Consider the following 17,178-nt stretch of genomic DNA (forward strand, 5'->3'; position numbering starts at 1 on the left):
TTTGATGTCTAGTGAGGGTTGCTCTCTCTTCTTCAAGACAGTGCCTCATTGCTATGGCATCACTAGGCAGAGGGGCAAGGTATCTCTCTCAGTCCTTTTTAATAAGGGCACTAATCCTATTCATGAGGACTCCACCTCATGACCTCCAACTTCCCCAAAATCCTAACTCTAAAGACCATCACAATGAGATCAGGATTTCAATGTGGAATTGCTGGGAGACACAAACACTCAGTTCATTCTACTCAGTTATCTTCATTTTCTAAAATTGTATCTTTGGCAGTACATAACACTAAGCTCCTCTTTCTGTAAGGCTCTTCGGGTTGTAAGCCCCAGACACAGTCAGGGAACCTAAAGTGAGGAAGGGTCACTGCAAGGACACCCAAGCCCTACACTGCAAATAGGACAGGAAAGCCATCCTGGGCAGGTCTAGAGGCAGCTGCTGCTGCCTCCACCTTGTGGGCCTTGAGGTCTCTTTCATGTTCTTACTTCTCTTTGTACATTCTCCTTTTGCCTTTCCTCTCCATCTGGCTTCCTTCTGCTTCCTCCTGGGTTCTGCCCCCTCCCACAACTTTGCCTAACAGGTGGTCATTATGGCATCTTCAGCCCCAGATGACATTTTAGCAGTAGGTCCCTTAGGGAAGGAACCAGCAAATTCACTGCATTTCTTAGTTCAAACTTCTGAAAGGATCTGACCGATCCAGCTCATCTTTTCAATCCAGATACATGGGTAGCTAATTTTGTGGGTCATCTCTGGTGCCTACTGGAAGCACCACCTGTGGGGTGATTCCTAACATCCTGTTTTGTTTTGAGATGGAGTCTTGCTCTGTTGCCAGGCTGGAACGCAGCCACGATCTTGGCTCACTGCAACCTCCACCTCCCAGGTTCAAGCAATTCTCCTGCCTTAGATTCCCAAGTAGCTGGGACTACAGACGTGTGCCACCATGCCCAGCTAATTTTTGTATTTTAGTAGAGATGGTGTTTCACAATGTTGGCCAGGATGATCGTGATCTCCTGATCTCGTGATCTGCCCACCTTGGCCTCCCCCTAGCATCCTGTTTTAAAGCTCCCCAACTGATTCTGATAGAGAAGCCAGGTTGAAATGCACTGCAATAGCCTAACTAAGGACTGACTATCCATGAGGCAGGTTCCCATTTCTGGTCCAACCATGAGGATACAGTAGACAGCGTGGTACAAAACACAACCAAAGCTTGAGTGGTTTCCTATTGCTGTTGTATCAAATTACCACAAACCTAATAGCTTAAAACAACACAAATTATTATCCTACAGTTCTGGATGTCAGAAGTCAGAAATGATTTTCACTGAGCTAAAACTAAGGTAGTGGCAGATCAGTATTCTTTCTGGGGACTTTAGGAAAGAATCAATTTCCTTGCCTTCTCCAGCTTCTCAACTCTGCCTGCATTCCTTGGCTTATGGCCCCTTCTTTCATCTTCAAAGCCAGAAATGGCAGTTGGGTCTTTCCCACATCACGTCACCCTGGCACTGATTATTCTACCTCCCTCCTTCCCTAACCAGATAATACTGAACCCAACCAGATAAACCAGGATAATGTCCTTCTCTTAAAGTCAGCTGACTAGCAACCTTAATTCCCTCTTGCATGTAACATAACACATCCATGGTTCCAAGAATAAGGACATGGGCATATGTGGAGGGGCTCTTACTGTTCTATTTACCACAAGGGCCATGTTGAACAAGGCATACCGTGTGGGCAGATTCACTTACAGGAGACTGTGGCCAAGCAAACAACATAAACACAACTAATACAACACTCTGCTGAATATTACAGCATGAGATACAGATTGATTATTAAAACTCTGACAGTATATGTTGGCTTTCATCATTTATACTTTGTGCCAACAGACATTACAGTCATAAAAACAAGAGACTAAAAGCATTCCTATAAAAATACAAACAGAAACATTTTTACCCTTCAATAATTTACAAGGAGTCTTCATGTAATTATGTGAATTTGTTATTTTATCAATAACCACTACCAAAAATCAATTGTAATTAGCTTAGATTCCAGAAAAAATTTATTTTAAAAAATATTTTATGTAATTTCCAGTTACTTTTGCCTTAACTAAAGATTACATATATTATTAAAAAATATATCAATAACAATATAGTATAACTCTATTAAAAGAAACCAATACTTACCTGCAGTGTTTCTTCAAAATAAATAAAAGTAGTTAACAAAAAAATTTGTTCTATGCTTGAGGCTACCAATATGGGACGTTTCATGGAAGATTTTCTAGTTATTAACAGAGTTTCTGAAAAATTTAACTGTGAAAATCTGTCACCAAAAATGCCACATAAACCATCTAAACTGAAAAGGAGTAGGATGAAGTGAGAAAACAAGATCATGAAATAAATGTAAAAGTTAAGGGGAAAATAGTGCAACTTCAAACAGCTTTGAAGGAAAAAGCATTTTCATGCATATTTGAGTCTTATAAAATGAAACAGTCTTTGGGTATTTAATATAATATTCAAAATTAGAATAAGAAGAAGTCTTTTCTTCCTATGCTTGTATTTGCCATACATCTATGCATGTAAATATATACATGGTACCATATACATCTAATAATCAGGTGATCTGTTCACTTCAACTTGGAAGTCAGTAACTGCATTTTAACTTTTAGTAGGCTAAAATCAGCAAATGTATTGTTTGGCTTTATACTATGGTTCATTTGGGGTGTTATTCAACAAATATTTATTGAGTATGTACTATGTGCCAGGCATATCACAGGTGTTAACTAGTTTTCAATCTATTACACTTAAAAAACAAAACAATTGTTTCTATTCAAGTTTAACAAAATAAGTCACTAAAGTTAAAAAAAGAACTACCAATTATCTTCATTTTCAAAAGCTTTTAAAAGTTAACACTGTTTTAAATCTGCACATTTGATCTTATCTAATAATTTGTGAGTTGGTAACAGCATCATATCTTCATTGCCTAAAGTTAAATATCACAAGCCCAGTATGGGTGTCGTGGTCAATTTTACACTGGGAAATACAGAAGGAGAAAGAATCTTTTTCTTAAAGTTGCATTCTTTTCTTTGAACAATCACTTAACTATTAAAATGAATTTGCTAACAAAAAGTCAATGTCATTGGTAATCAGGAAAAGATGACTTACTCAGACTGCTCAGCTGGCGTATGATAGCGGCAAGAGTACTATTGGTCACACATTCAAGTTCACTGGTAATCCCTTCAGGCAGAGCTCCCCGGCACAAGTGCCGGGGCTCAATGTTCCTCTTCACTAAAGGCATGGCTCACAATCTGAAAATTAAAAAGACAGTCTTTATAAGCTCATATTCACAACTTAACAAATCTGGAATTTTAATTTCCTTGAAAATTGACTACTTTCCAGGCTATCCTAAAATTTCTATGTGACAGAATCAGCTAAAATGCAACAAATAGTGAATTACTTTAGTGAGTTTTATAGATCCCAAAGGTATGGGTATAGTATAATCTTACTTTTATAGAAAAACAACATATGCCATATTTCCAGTTAAGCATGACAGACCAAATACATGCATTTTTACCGACTTCCCTCTTTGATGAAATGAGGAGAGAGAGAAAAGGCAAAAGGCCACATGTACCAAGAGCAAGAGGGGACACAAAAACCACAAAGCTGTGGAACACTTACCCAGATCAGGAGACAGGAAAGACCATCACTATGACATCAGCCCAGCTGTCCCACAGAACTGATATTTATGGTTTCTCTGAATAAATATAGAAATTGACGTTCCCAGTCTTGAAACCTGAGCAAGTTACATTTCTCTTACCTGAACTGCTTTCTCAGGCAACCATCCATCAGGCCTCCCAGGTAATATTAAAAAATTAAAACTTACTAGATCATCTCATCCAGACCACGAGAAGTCAGGCTCCTCACCCATCGTGACTGCCTAAGACCACGTGTTTCCCGTTGACCAACTACTCTTCCTTATCTCTCCCTAATTCCTGTTTTCTCACATATGGTTATATTTCTTCCTGCTATATAAACCCCTAATTTATAAACTGATTATTCTAGTTAGAGAAAAATAAAAATAATTTTTAAAAACTCCTAATTTTAGTAAGTCAGGAGGATGGATTTGAGACTTACCTCCCAACTCCTCAGCTACAGCACCCAATCAAAGCTTTCTTCCCCGACAACACTCATTGTCTCAGTGATTGGCTTTTGGTGTGGCACACAACAGGCCCTAGACAAACCTCTGGCATTTGGGTGTGGCACGCAACAGGCCCTAGACAAACCTCTGGCATTTTGGTACACATAGGCTACTAACTGGGGGCAGCAGGTGAATTTCCCCATTTACTATACCAAGTAAGTAAGCCCACTTGAGCTACAGAACCTTCCCCCTCCCTACAAAAAGCTCAGGAGTAAGAGGCAATGGGTAAGTGCAAAATGGGAATTAAGGGGAGAGAAAACAGGAGGGGTGGCTTTTAAAACTCCATTTAAGAATGCCTTCTCCCTTCCTGGGCTGCTCCTTGTCCACCCAAGCCAGGATGTTTTATTCTCTGGGAAAGAAAGGTAAATTAGAGAATTTGAACTTGGGACTCTAGGCACAGCTAAAGGTAGGGGGAGGAAATACACTGGCAACAGGAATATTACAACAAAGTCTACACTGACTGGTGAGACAGTTCCCTGACACCCTGTTCTACTTGGCTCCTAGGACACAGGCAGCCTGGCTTTTACTCCCATCCAAAAAGACTGAAGCATTCCTTCTTGGGGAATGTCTGAAGAAAAAATATCTACAAAAACGAACACTGGGGAGGGAGGCTTTTCCCTGTTGAAACTGCCAGCCATGCAGTAACACCTGTCAAAATTCTCCCCGAGCACCCAGAGTGCACCAACTCTTAGTGCCTCAGACTTAAATAAGAGTCAAGGATCACCAGACACTTCAGGAGTCTTCCCCAACATCCTAGGAATCCCTTTCATCTCTCTCTTCAAAAAGATGATAGGCCAGGCACAGTGGCTCATGCCCGTAATGCTAACACTTTGAGAAGCCAAGGTGGGTGAATTACTTGAGGTCAGGAGTTTGAAACCAGCCTGGTTAATATGGTGAAACCCCATCTCTACTAAAAATATTTTTAAAATTAGCCAGATGTGGTGGTGGACACCTGTAATCCCAGCTACTTGGGAGAGAGGCAGAAGAATCACTTGAACCTAGGAGGCAGAGGTTGCTATGAGCCAAGATCATGAGACACTGCACTCCAGCCTAGGTGACAGAGTGAGACTCTGTCTCAAAAAAAAAAAAAAAAAAGATAAATAAAACATCAATTTTCTATTTAAGGAGTTTATATAATTTCAAACCTCCTAATCATATAACCAGCCTCATCTTCATACAATACTAGAAAATTCAATGACTGGAATATTTTCGTTTTGACAAGATTATTGATATAGTCTGGATGTTTGTCCCCTCCAAATCTCATGTTGAAATGTGATCTCAGGTATTGAAAGTAGGAAGCTTTTGAATCATGGGGGTGGATAGCTTGGTGCCATCCTCCCAGGGTTACTAATTCCAATAGATGGAAAAATATTTACCCAAGAGGGCCCTCTTCAAATGGAGCCCACACACCTATCACCTCCTCAATGGGGCTCTCAGACTCCCAGCCACTACCCAACTGCGAATCACGCCATGGCCAAATACTAGACAACTAGAAACAGTCCCCAAGCTGAGAACCCACTGAAATTATTCAAACCAGCCAATACTGAGTCTGCTTGCCCTGCTTTGTCCACTCCTTCCCACAGAAACCACAGTAAAAACTCTAACCCGCAGTTCCCCATCCCTATCTGCCTCCTGGTGGACCCTGGGCTTTCTACGTGGTCCTGCATGGTGCGGTGTGCCCCCTCCTCTTGGGAACTGTGAGTAACAAGCTATCTTTTCCATGGCAGTTGTCTCCTAATCTGTTGCCCTCACCACACCTCACATTTTCTATAAATATACTCTATTTTAGAACAACAGGGAGCTCTGAGTGGGATTCGGAAGGGACAACATGTCGGCACTTCATTCATTTCCCCATTTACCATCCTACCATCCCAAGCAAACTGTTAGAGTCTCTGTGCCTGGCAGAGGCAGGACTGACAGTTGTCTTCTTCTAGATGAACTATAAGCTGCTTGAATTTGGGACTGAGTCCATGAATTATGTGCTCCCCACAATGCCCTGAACAGTCCTCGGCAAACTGATTATTTAAAAATTGTTTACTGATTGTACATCCATAGACATTTACATATATATTTCTCTTTGGCCTTCTCTTGGGGTACTTCATATATTGTTGTTCCAGTACTTTAGCTTTGACTAATTAATCCCTAGCCTTCATTTCTCATGACCATTAAACCTCTATTTGGAGCTCCTATGCTTGCATGAATGCAAAAGACAACAGAGAGAGGCCATGCTACCTGTCTACAATTTCAGAAAAGAGAGTTCTGCAGCTCTCCTTAAAAGTTCTAATCATGTAGAGTAATGATTTTTATGGCTTTAAAATTCAGTGTCAATTACCTGTCTTCGTCAGTTTAGTGGTGCTATAACAGAGTACCTGAGACTGGGTAGTTTATAAAGAAAAGAGGTTTATTTGGCTTATGATTCTGGGCAGCTGCACCTGGTAAGGGCCTCAGGCTGCTTCCACTCATGATGGAAAATAGAACAGTGAGTGTATGCAAAGAGATTACACGGTGAGAGAAGAAACAACAGAAACCAAGGAAGCCAGACTCTTTAAAAACTCATCTTCACAGGAAGTAATCCATTCCCACAAGAGTGAGAACTTACCCCATAGGGAAAGCACTAATCTATACATGAGGGACCCCACCTACTAGGCTACACCTCCCAACATCGCCACACAGCGGATCAAATTTCAGTATCAGTTCTGATGGAGACAAACCACATCCAAACCATTGCAGTACTCTAGCAAATGTATTTTTCCCCCAGACAGCTTTTATCTTCTCTAACACTAATTCAATTTTGAATAAATTGAAAAGCAAAGAAGAGTCAAAGGAAAAAATGTGGGGTCAGTGATTACCCTTGAAAATGCTTTGCAATTACAAAAACAAACATTTAATGAACTAATCCAGTTAGTCACCAAGAGAATACTCATACTCCTCTTGATTCCATTATTGGAAGAACTATGACCCATCTGAATCATTCTTCAAAGTCAGTCTGTCTGTGAAGAATAAAACAATGATTGCTAATGAAATGTTTAGGGACTATTAGAGGTTATATGAAATATTCGTGTTGGGTCTGTAGTCTGTCCAGCTTTTCTGGGAAATGTCTCAATTTAGAGAGAGACAACCTGGTTCACATAACTGTGAACTAGATTCCAGACACAGCTGAAACTGGGCCAGGGTCCTTTCCTAGGAATTTGGAGGTAGGACTATGCGATCCAGCTTGCTCTGGCTGCTCTCTCCAAGTATGGAAATGGATAACTCCCACCACATCAAATGGAGAATGGCAAAATTAGTCCACAGAGAGAAACCTGAATGAAATAACTAAAAAAGCTGGCAAAGATGAGTTAAAGACAAGGATTCCCCAACGGCTCTGCTGAATCTCCCTTACACCTCGCAGCAGACTAGGAGAGCTCGCTCACACCCAACCTCCACTCCTCCCCACTGCAAGGGTCAGGTTTGCACTATGGTTTGATGGCTCTTTCAGCCTCCCCAGCTTCTACCCCCTTTTTTTTCCACATAGGTGGCATCCTTAATCAAATCCCATAGTTGTGATCATCTTGGTGTCTGTTGCTCAGACCCAGACTAACCCAAGCAACCCTGAGAATGATCTGAGAAAGCAAGTAGTGAGATAGGGGATCTGGGACATGCTCACAGACCACCCTACAGGAGAGAAGGATGCCATCCTAACTGATAGGAGGGTAGTCCCTGGCACAAGTCATGGCTCAATTGCTAAAGGTTACACTGATGGTGACCTGGAAAATGTCCTCGTGAAGGGATACGCTTCATGTCCAATGCAATAATGCAGATTCGGCAGAAAAACACCAGAAAAACAGCAGAGCTGGCTAGTAACTGCTAAAGTCGTACTGATGCCCTATATAAGGATAATGGGAGACTGAACTGCAGTTAACAAGCAGTTAACAGCTAAGAGTGAGGGCAATAGGGCCTTCCTAGTGGGTACAAAGTGGTCTTCGCTACCACCTGAATTGGACAGGCAGACACAATGGAAAGCTGTGGGTTTCTAATTTCCAAGGTCCGATTATGAGTAAGAACTGGAAATGTTTAAATCTCAGCCAAGGCAAATGAAGTATGCAAGTCTGGGCTCTGAGAGAGAAAACCTGGCATTCTGAAAACTGGGATGGGGAATTCTAGATGAATGCCTATGACACTGTTGAGTCCAAACAACCTACCTGCAAGTAAGTCCCCGGTCAGGACCCTCTGGGCTTGCACTTACTTGGCTGAGCCGGAAGCTACTGCAGAGGCCTCTCTCCTACAGGGCAGCAGGCACCCTCCCAACACCCCCTGCAGGCATTACATGCAACTTTTCTTTCTGGATGCTAAGTTGATTAACAAAATACAAATCCCAGCAACAGCCTAGCTGTGACAGTGCTGGGCCTAAGAGAAGAAAGACAGCAATACCGTCATGTTGACTGGACAGAAGAGCACAGGGTGGCTAGCACACAGGAGGCCTTGGTAAGACACACATGCTCCAGAAAGAGGCAGATAGGCCCTATGAAGATTCAGGGTATAGCAGCTGCAGTGAAGTTGTGGGGACCCAGTGGTCAGGGGTGTGCTGGGATATCTCCTCCTGAAGAAAAGACAATTTGCCATGTCTTGCATCCACACTGCTTTGGAAGCCCAGTGCCGATTAGGTTGGGTTCTGGGGCAACACACCTGGGATATGGCTGTGGCCTACAGACTGCATAACATGGCAGCTACCAGCTTTGAGTAGGGCTCAGAGCAAGAAAGGACGCTTCAGCAGGTCTAGCCTGTGGTGCATGCAGCCTGGCTGCTAAGGCTGTATGACCCAGCAGACCTCAGATGGTGCAGAGATATTGGTGGTAAAAAAAAAATCAAAAGAAAAGAAAAATTTTAAAAATAAGGAAAACAGGACAATATGGAGTTAGTGACAAGCTCCAGCCGAAGAACCAAATGCAAGGCCCTAGGACTCTGCCATCACATCAGAGAATTTAATGCCCCTTGAAAAAACAAAAGCCTTGGTATATTACCAAGACCTGGTAGAGATCATGGAGAACCAGGGGTCCTGGCATGCAAAGCTCTCCAGAATTAGCTAGGTTCTGTCAGTTACGTTATTAATTCAAACTGGCAGCAGCTGACCATAAAATAGAAATGGGACATTCAACATTGAGCCAGAGTAGAACCACAGGATACAAGTGAGTACCACGAGCAGGAAGCCCAGACCTCCAGGTCCCCCCCACAGCTGTAATGCCCCTTCCCTGTATGTGCCTAACGTTACACAGGCAGCAGACCCGTGTATCCAGGGGAAAGAGGAAGGAAAGCCTGAGCCTGTTTTTTCAGGTGGGTCAGCTCAGCACATGGGTGTTAGTCAAAAATGGGCTGTGTGTGTATTCGGGATTGCCCTCAGAGACAGTGGAAAGGAACATTTTCCCAGCAGGTGGAGCTGTGGGCAGGACACCAGTTCATGACACCAGGTAGCTTGATCTGAAATGTGTGCAGATCCTGGGCAGTGGCCAACAGCCTGGTTGTATGGTCAGGGAACTAAAATAAAAGGAAGTGGAAGATAAGGACAAGGAGATCTGACAAAGGCCAGGTGGGTTGAAATTTGGGAGTGGGCATAGTGTGAAGACTACTGTATCACTTGTTAACTCCATTGGAAAGTTTTTAACCAAAAGAGACATTCAACACAAAACAGACAAAAATCCGCCAGCCTGCATCATCGACAGGTCCATCCAGAATCATCAGCCAGATGGACCCCATACATCATCGCACCTGAGAAGGGGACCCACTTTACAGTGACGGATGTTGAGGGTGGGCCCGTCGACGGGATTCAATGGTCACATCACATATCAAACCACCCAACAGTGGTCCACCCCACTGAACACTGGGCCAGCCTTTTCAAGGCACACAGAAGCACAAGCTTGCAAGACACTCTGAAAGGATAGTCATATTCCACAAGATAGTACACTTATAAGAGGCCTCTAGATGGCAGTGGGACCCCAAGAAGGAGGACATATGGGCTTAAGAGCCTAGGGCCGGAGGCAAGAAAACCCTACTTAATGATCATCACCAACAGCCCAGGGGAGCTTTATGCTTCCCATTCCGTACCAGTGGACACTGCAGGGCTGGGGGTCTGAAATGGGGCAAACAATTACCAGGAACAAGGCAAAGGTCCCACTAAACTGCCAGTTCTGGATGCCACCATGGTACTTTGGACTCACATTACTGAAGACCATGAAATGAAAAGAGGAATCTCCATACTGACAGAGGAGACTGACTCTAGCCAGCAGGAAGGGGTAAGACTGTGTTCACGCAAAGGAAGCAGGAAAGAACCCAGGTAATCCAATCAGGATCCTTGCAAATGTAATCCCACCTTGGTGTCTCCTCCTAGAAGGAGCCAGGTAGCTTAATTACCTACTTGAATTTGTACTTGCTGTGCTAATTCTCTGTGTGCATGTGCCTTCACACATGTGCAGCCTGCTGACACTTCCTAGCGTGTTTAATCTCTTACTGCAAACTCTTTCTCACGGTAGGGCTGGGATGTTGTCCTCTACACCTTACTTTGGAAAAGTTTCCTTGTAGAACAATATTATGTTTTCTTCTGCTATGCCCCTGGCACAAGACTGGGGTTCTAATTTCTCCCTAACGCAATTGTTTGTTTTCTTACTATTTGGAGCCCCAGGCAGATGGCAAGCTGTTTCTCAGAACTGATGAACACAGTTTTTCTACCCAACTTTCACAGGATTTGACAACCCTTTGAACATCCCAGCATTTATTCTGAGGTCTCAGTTCTAGCTCATTACATCAGGTTGGCCCAAAACACACTTCCATGTGTGGGTGGCATTAAACCCTAGCCTCTAGCTCTATGTATCCTCCCTCCGACTCTCTCAGCTCCTAACACCTAGGGAAGATTTCTGATTTGTTCAAGTACGGCAATGTTTTAAAATACATATGTATTTTAAATATATATATAGATACCCACACACACATACACATGCATACACACACACTTGGTTATACTCTATCCAACATGTGTATGTGTTTATAGCAACTTGGGTAGCTAATTTTATTTCCTACTGTCATTTGTGAGGATTTTCTTAAGAATTCTTAGCCTTGGTTTTAGTCATCCCTTCATTACTGGAACACCTACCACATTTCATGTCCCCCCAGGCCACCACAATGTATCCTCAAATGTATTCTTAAATAGGGACACATATAAACTCTGACTAGGTATAAGTGAAAAACGAAAAAAGAAAACCAGACAGATACTGAAGATACTAGTTTCAGGAAATGGGGTAGGCAGTGTCGCATGCAGAGCAATGAGTGAATGTACACTCCACTCTGATTTCCGTTATTACCCTATGAAAATAACTCCATGAGTCCCTGTGCAGCAATACTAATTACATCTTCCTTGCCTGCCTTACAGGTTGTGGAAAGGCTCACACGAAAATAAAATTTTTAAAGTGTACTATGTTGACAGTAACATAATTTTAATTAATTATCATTACCAAAATAAGACACTAAAAAAGTATCTTACTAACTTTTGCCCTCTAATTTTATTTCTCGTACAATTAATCTAAACCTAAATTTCTCCTCTAGTTTTACATGTTGTACAATTTAATTTCTGAATACTGGCATTGAACTTCTCCAATCAGTACTCTTCCAATTAAAGTCAAATGATTAAAGAATTTCAAAATCATATCAATGTGCTTTCTACATTCTTGGTTATACTCTATCTACATTTGAATGTGTTTATAGCAACTTGGGTAGCTAATTTTACTTCCTACTGTCCTCAGAGAGGAGCTGTTGAATCTTCAACAATAATTGTATATTTGTCAACTTCTCCCCTGAGTTTTTGGTTTGTGTATTTTAAAAGTCTGTTGTTGAATGTAGCCACATATTTAAGATTATTGTCTTCTTGGTGAAATGATCCCATTATCATTATGTGATGTCCCATTTACCCCTAATAATAATCCTTGTTCCAAAGTCTACTTTGATATAAGTCATTCCTTATTTTGATTAGTGTTTACAAGTTTTTTCCTTCTAATTTTAACCTTTCTGTGTCCATGTATTTAAAGCGAATTTATTTTAGACAGCATATGGCTGTCTTGCCTTTTTATCCAATTTTACAATCTCTGACTTTTACCTAGGGTGTTTAGATAATTTACATTCAATGTAATTGTTGATGTGGCTGAATTTAAACCTTCCATCTGACAAAGATTCTTTACTTGGCCAAACTTTAGTCAGGCTTCTGAACCTTCTGCTAGGCCCATCTGTGTATTTTATTTGTAAAATTCAGTTTCTAGCAAAAGCCCCTGCTAAATGTGTTTAGCAAGAGCATCCCCTGCTGTCCTCAAAATCTGTCTATCCTCAATATCTCATCAGGCTCCTAACTGTCCACCATCCCCCAGATGACATGTGATCACCCTGGCTATCTTCAGCAAGAATCCTCTTAGGTGTTAGCCAGAATTCTCCTAACCCCTGATGTCCTCCTCTTATAATTTTCTATCCACTGACCCTCTCACTGATCCTTGGCTGCAAGTCCCCACTTGCCCATGCTGTATTCGGTGTTGAACCCAATCTCTGTCCCCTACTGCAAGATGCTGTTGCAGTGGCTCCTCTACTTTCTGCAATGGTCCTGAATAAAAGGCTTCTTTACCATGCTTTAACAAGTCTCATTAAATAATTTTTTTCTTTAACACATCCTGCTAGTGGTTTTCTATTTGTCCCATCTCTTCTTTGGTCCAAAAGCTCTTTTCTTCCTTCTTTCAGTTATTTTTTATGATGTCTTTTCATCTCCATAACTGGTTTTTATTTTTTTAACGCTTTTCATAGTAGTTGCTCTAGAGCTTACTATATACATTTTTAGCTTATCACATCTACCTTCAAAATACTAAATTACTTTATGCATAGGGTGAGAACACTGTAACTTTAGAATAATGTGATGGTTCATTTTATCTGTCAACCTGACTGGGCTAGGAGATGCCCAGAGCTGCTGAAACATTATCTCTGGGTGAGTCTGTGAAAGGGTGCTTCCAAAAGAAATGAGCACTAGAATTAGTGGACTGAGTAAGGATCCACCCTTACCAATGTGAGTGAGTATTGCCCAATCCATTGAGAACCTGAACAGAACAACAACAACAAAAAATGGAAGCATGAATTTTCTCTCTCCTCTTCTAAGCTTTGACATCCATCTTCTCCTGCCCTCAGACATTGGAGCTCCTGGTTCTCAGGCCTTCAGACCCCAGGGCTTACACCTGCATCACCATCCCAATCCCAGGTCCTCAGTTCTTTGGCAATGGACTGGGAGTTACATGATCAGCTAGGCACAAGAATTACACCACTGGCTTTCCTGGGTCCCCTTTGTAGATAGCCGATTGTGGGACCTCCCAGCCTCCATAATTCTGTGAGTCAAATTCCATGATAAATTTCCTCATATATCTATATAACCTATATGTTCTATTTCTCTGGAGACCCCTAATACAAACAGTATATTTCTATTTTCTTCTTCCATGCTTTGTCCAATGTTGTCAGATACTTTACCTTTTATGTTATAAACCCCACATTACTATTGTTTTGGCTTTGGACAATTACCATTTAACATAAGTAAAACTAAGGGAAAAAAACCATATTTATTCTCTTGTTTCTTCTTTTATCATTTCAGGGTTTCTTCATTTCTCTGTTTAGATTCTAACTGCAATCTGATGCCCCTTCTACCTAAGAATTTCCTTTCATTTCTTACAGTGCAGAGCTGTGGCAATAAATTCCCTTAGCTTTTGTCTGAAAAATTCTGTTTTGCTTTTAATTTAAAAAGATATTTTTGCTGGGTATAGAATTATGCACTGACAGAGTTTGACCTTTCTTTTTCTTTTGGTACTTTAAAAATGTTATTTCACTGTCTTAATGACTTTCATAGTCTCTGACAAGAAGTCTGCTGTTAATTCTTATACCTGTTCCTCTGTTTATAATGTTTCATTTTCTTTAAACCATGGCTGCCTCCAAGACTTTCCCCTTTATCTTGGGTATTTCAGGAACTTGATTCCAGTGTTTCTAGAACTTGGAGGGTTATTAAAAAAAAAAAATACTGCCTGGGATTCTCTGAGATTCTTGGATCTATTTGCCTTATTATTTCCTGTCTTTCATTAATTTTGAATAATTCTCAGCAACTATGCCTTCTAGTATTTTTTCTAGACAATATCTTCTCTTTTCCTTCTGGGTTTCCAATTACTTGTGTGTTAGACTACTGACACTGTTCCATAGTTCTTAGATGCTCAGTTTTGTCATCCCTCCCTTTCCCCACTTCCCTTTTCTTTTTCATTGTCTCTTCATTTCACTGTTCCTTTTTGTATTCTGTTGATTTAGCTTTAATTGATTAATTTCTCAGCTGCATCCAGTTTGCCAATAAACCCAATTTGTGTTTACATTTCTAATTGTTTCCATTTAACTCTTAAAAACTTGTTTCCTTATCTCTGTTGATATTTTCTGTAAGTCCATGTGTATGGTCCACTTTGCTCAATACATTCTTCAATATATTCATCACAGTTATTTTTAAGTTCTCATACCTAACTTAACTCTGAGTCTTTTTCCATTGATTGCTGATTGCTTTATCTCTTGATTTACAACAGATCATTCTTTCTTGCCTTTTTGTCTCATAATTTTGTGCTGAATGCTAGATATCATTTGTAAGGTAGTACAGACTAAGTAAACACTATTTCTTGTCCAGAAATGAATTTGCATGTTCTTCTAGCAAGCCATTACTAAGGTGGATTGAGTTGACCTACTCAGTGTTTGATGGAGACAGCTACTGTTGTTACCTGATACACCATAGCATCAAAATCCCCTAGCCATGGGCTGCTGTCTTGTGCCTAGTGTGCTAGATTTTTTTTTCAGTGTTCCTGGCCTACCTTGTAGTTCCTTCACATTTATGTCACAAAGGTGACACAAATTCCTCTTTATATTCTTGCTCTCCAAAAATGACTGCTATTGCTATGTTACTAGGTGCTAGGCTCCTTGCTCTCCCTAGCCCAGCCTAAACTTTAGGAATGATCTGTATACCTAGACCTCAGAGTGGGGCCTTCTCAGTATCTGTGCCTCTCTTCTCCAAGGCAACTAAACTGCCTGATACTTGTCCATCTTGGGTGTGAAAGAGTTCCTGTCCCTCATGCCGCAGATATAGAACTTTGCTTTGCATCAGTGAAAGATCATGAGCCTAACAGGCTGTCCTGCTTTTGCTATTACCCTTTGTCCCCGAAGCAGAGGATACTGCTGGTCACAGGGCAGGAAAGAGGGTTTCCTAGACCTCTGCCAGAAGTGGATCTTTGCTGAGTCCTGCATGCTAGAGGGTTTTTTTTGCCCTCCCAGAAGCTTTGTCATAGGAGAGAAGGTTGTGGGGAAGCAGGTGTTACATCATGCCGGTCTCTCAGTGGCAACTAAGATTACCTCCTGCAGGACAGCACAATCAAAAGAGGTTCTGTCTAGTCTCTAGGCTTGCTCATAAGCTTTCTTAAGAGTACCCAGTGGAGGGCTGTAGAAAACAGCATATGAATAAGTGTAACCTTCCCCTTGTATATGGAGTACCTGGTTATTCTAAACTGATGCACTGGCCCATATTCAACCTTAAGAATGTATTGCAATTTTTGCTGAATTTTTCTTATGCACTTCTATGGTGGTCACTTGTTCCCCCTGTGCTCTGCTAAATGTGAAACAGTTCAAGTGTCCTGTCTACTCTCAGAAGGGCTTATCACTCTTTGGGATTTAAGAAAAGTTATTGCTTTGTAGATCATCTGGCCTTTTTTCTTTCTTAAAATAGAAGCAATGTTCTCTTACATCCTAATTAGAAGAGAAACTCCACCTTCATAGTAAGAACAAGGCTAACATATAAACTTCTTTTGTTAAGACGTTTAACTGGTAAGTATTTTCACAAGAAAGAAACAGTAAACAGATTTTTTTTTTTTTAAGATGGAGTCTCACTTTGTCTCCCAGGCTGCAGTGCAGTGGTGTAATCTTGGCTCACTGCAACCTCTGCCTCCCAGGTTTAAGCGATTCTCCAGCCTCAGCTTCCAGAGTAGCTGGGATTACAGACACCCACCACCACACCCAGCTAAATAAACTGATATTCTTGATGAGTGAACATATGAGTACACTCTTAAGAATCTGTGTGTGTAGACCCCAAAGTGAGCAGACTATTTTGGAAAGAAAAGAACACCACCACTACTATTAGCATGGATAATAGCTTTCATGCATAGAATATACTGCAATGGGGCATATAAATTAAATTGAAACCCACAAGTGTGATCATTCTCCACTGCAGGAAGGATTCGTGGGATGTAGAGTCATGCGTTCACTGCCTAAAGTCATTATATATTTTAAAACTATATTACTGGTAGTTAGAACTAGTTGACTGTACAAAATTAATTCAACCGATTTTTGTGTGGATTTTTTTCTCCACTATGCAGCCATTAAAGATTAACCTGGGAGCTTTCAGAACATCCACAGATTGCAGAACATGACAGTGTTAATGATTCTCTCTTCCAGTCCTTCTATGCTGGTAACCTTTGCTCCGATTGTCACATGCCAGGGCAATTACAGCACAGTGCCTGACAGCACTAAAACATGTGGTACAGACTATCTTATACACACAAAACTACATGTGTGTATACTGCAGGTGTTTGGCATTTTAACCATGTTTACTTGTATGTATGAGTTTTGCCCTCAGAATGAAAGTGATCCAAGCAAAAGTAGCCAGGGCCCACAGAGTGACACAATCCTGGCCCAAGCCCTACTCCTGACCTTTCCCCTCAGTGTGCCCTTTTCATTTTGGAGAACAAGGGCTACGTCTGCCTGCCTCCGCTTTACAGCACACTGCTTAGAGTCAAGTACCTATTGACATCTCCCAGAAGATACTAACAGAACATTCCCACCGCCAAAGAAATTCCTCACTTGGCACACTGCCTTCTAGAGCTACACTGCCTTACCGCCTCTTTTTAAAACTTTATTACAAGTTGTGATTTGGGGGAGAGAAG

At 41.3% G+C, this 17,178-nt stretch overlaps 1 protein-coding gene across 6 annotated transcripts in view; it reads right to left on the bottom strand.

Moving 5' to 3' along the window:
- The window catches only part of WASF3 (WASP family member 3), a 121,443-nt gene that overhangs the window by 44,605 nt on the left and 59,660 nt on the right, over positions 1-17,178 (bottom strand). For 5 of the 6 annotated variants that reach the window (XM_039473335.2, XM_039473334.2, XM_074387917.1 and 2 more), the window contains one exon: positions 3,154-3,296. In XM_039473335.2, the coding sequence (XP_039329269.1) occupies positions 3,154-3,286 (133 nt within the window). In that variant the 5' untranslated portion in view covers positions 3,287-3,296. Of the gene's footprint in view, positions 1-3,153; positions 3,297-17,178 lie in introns of those variants that run through there. The other variant, XM_039473336.2, reaches the window with a different exon arrangement.

Source organism: Saimiri boliviensis, chromosome 16 (genome assembly GCF_048565385.1).
Source record: "Saimiri boliviensis isolate mSaiBol1 chromosome 16, mSaiBol1.pri, whole genome shotgun sequence".
Taxonomy (NCBI): domain Eukaryota; kingdom Metazoa; phylum Chordata; class Mammalia; order Primates; family Cebidae; genus Saimiri; species Saimiri boliviensis.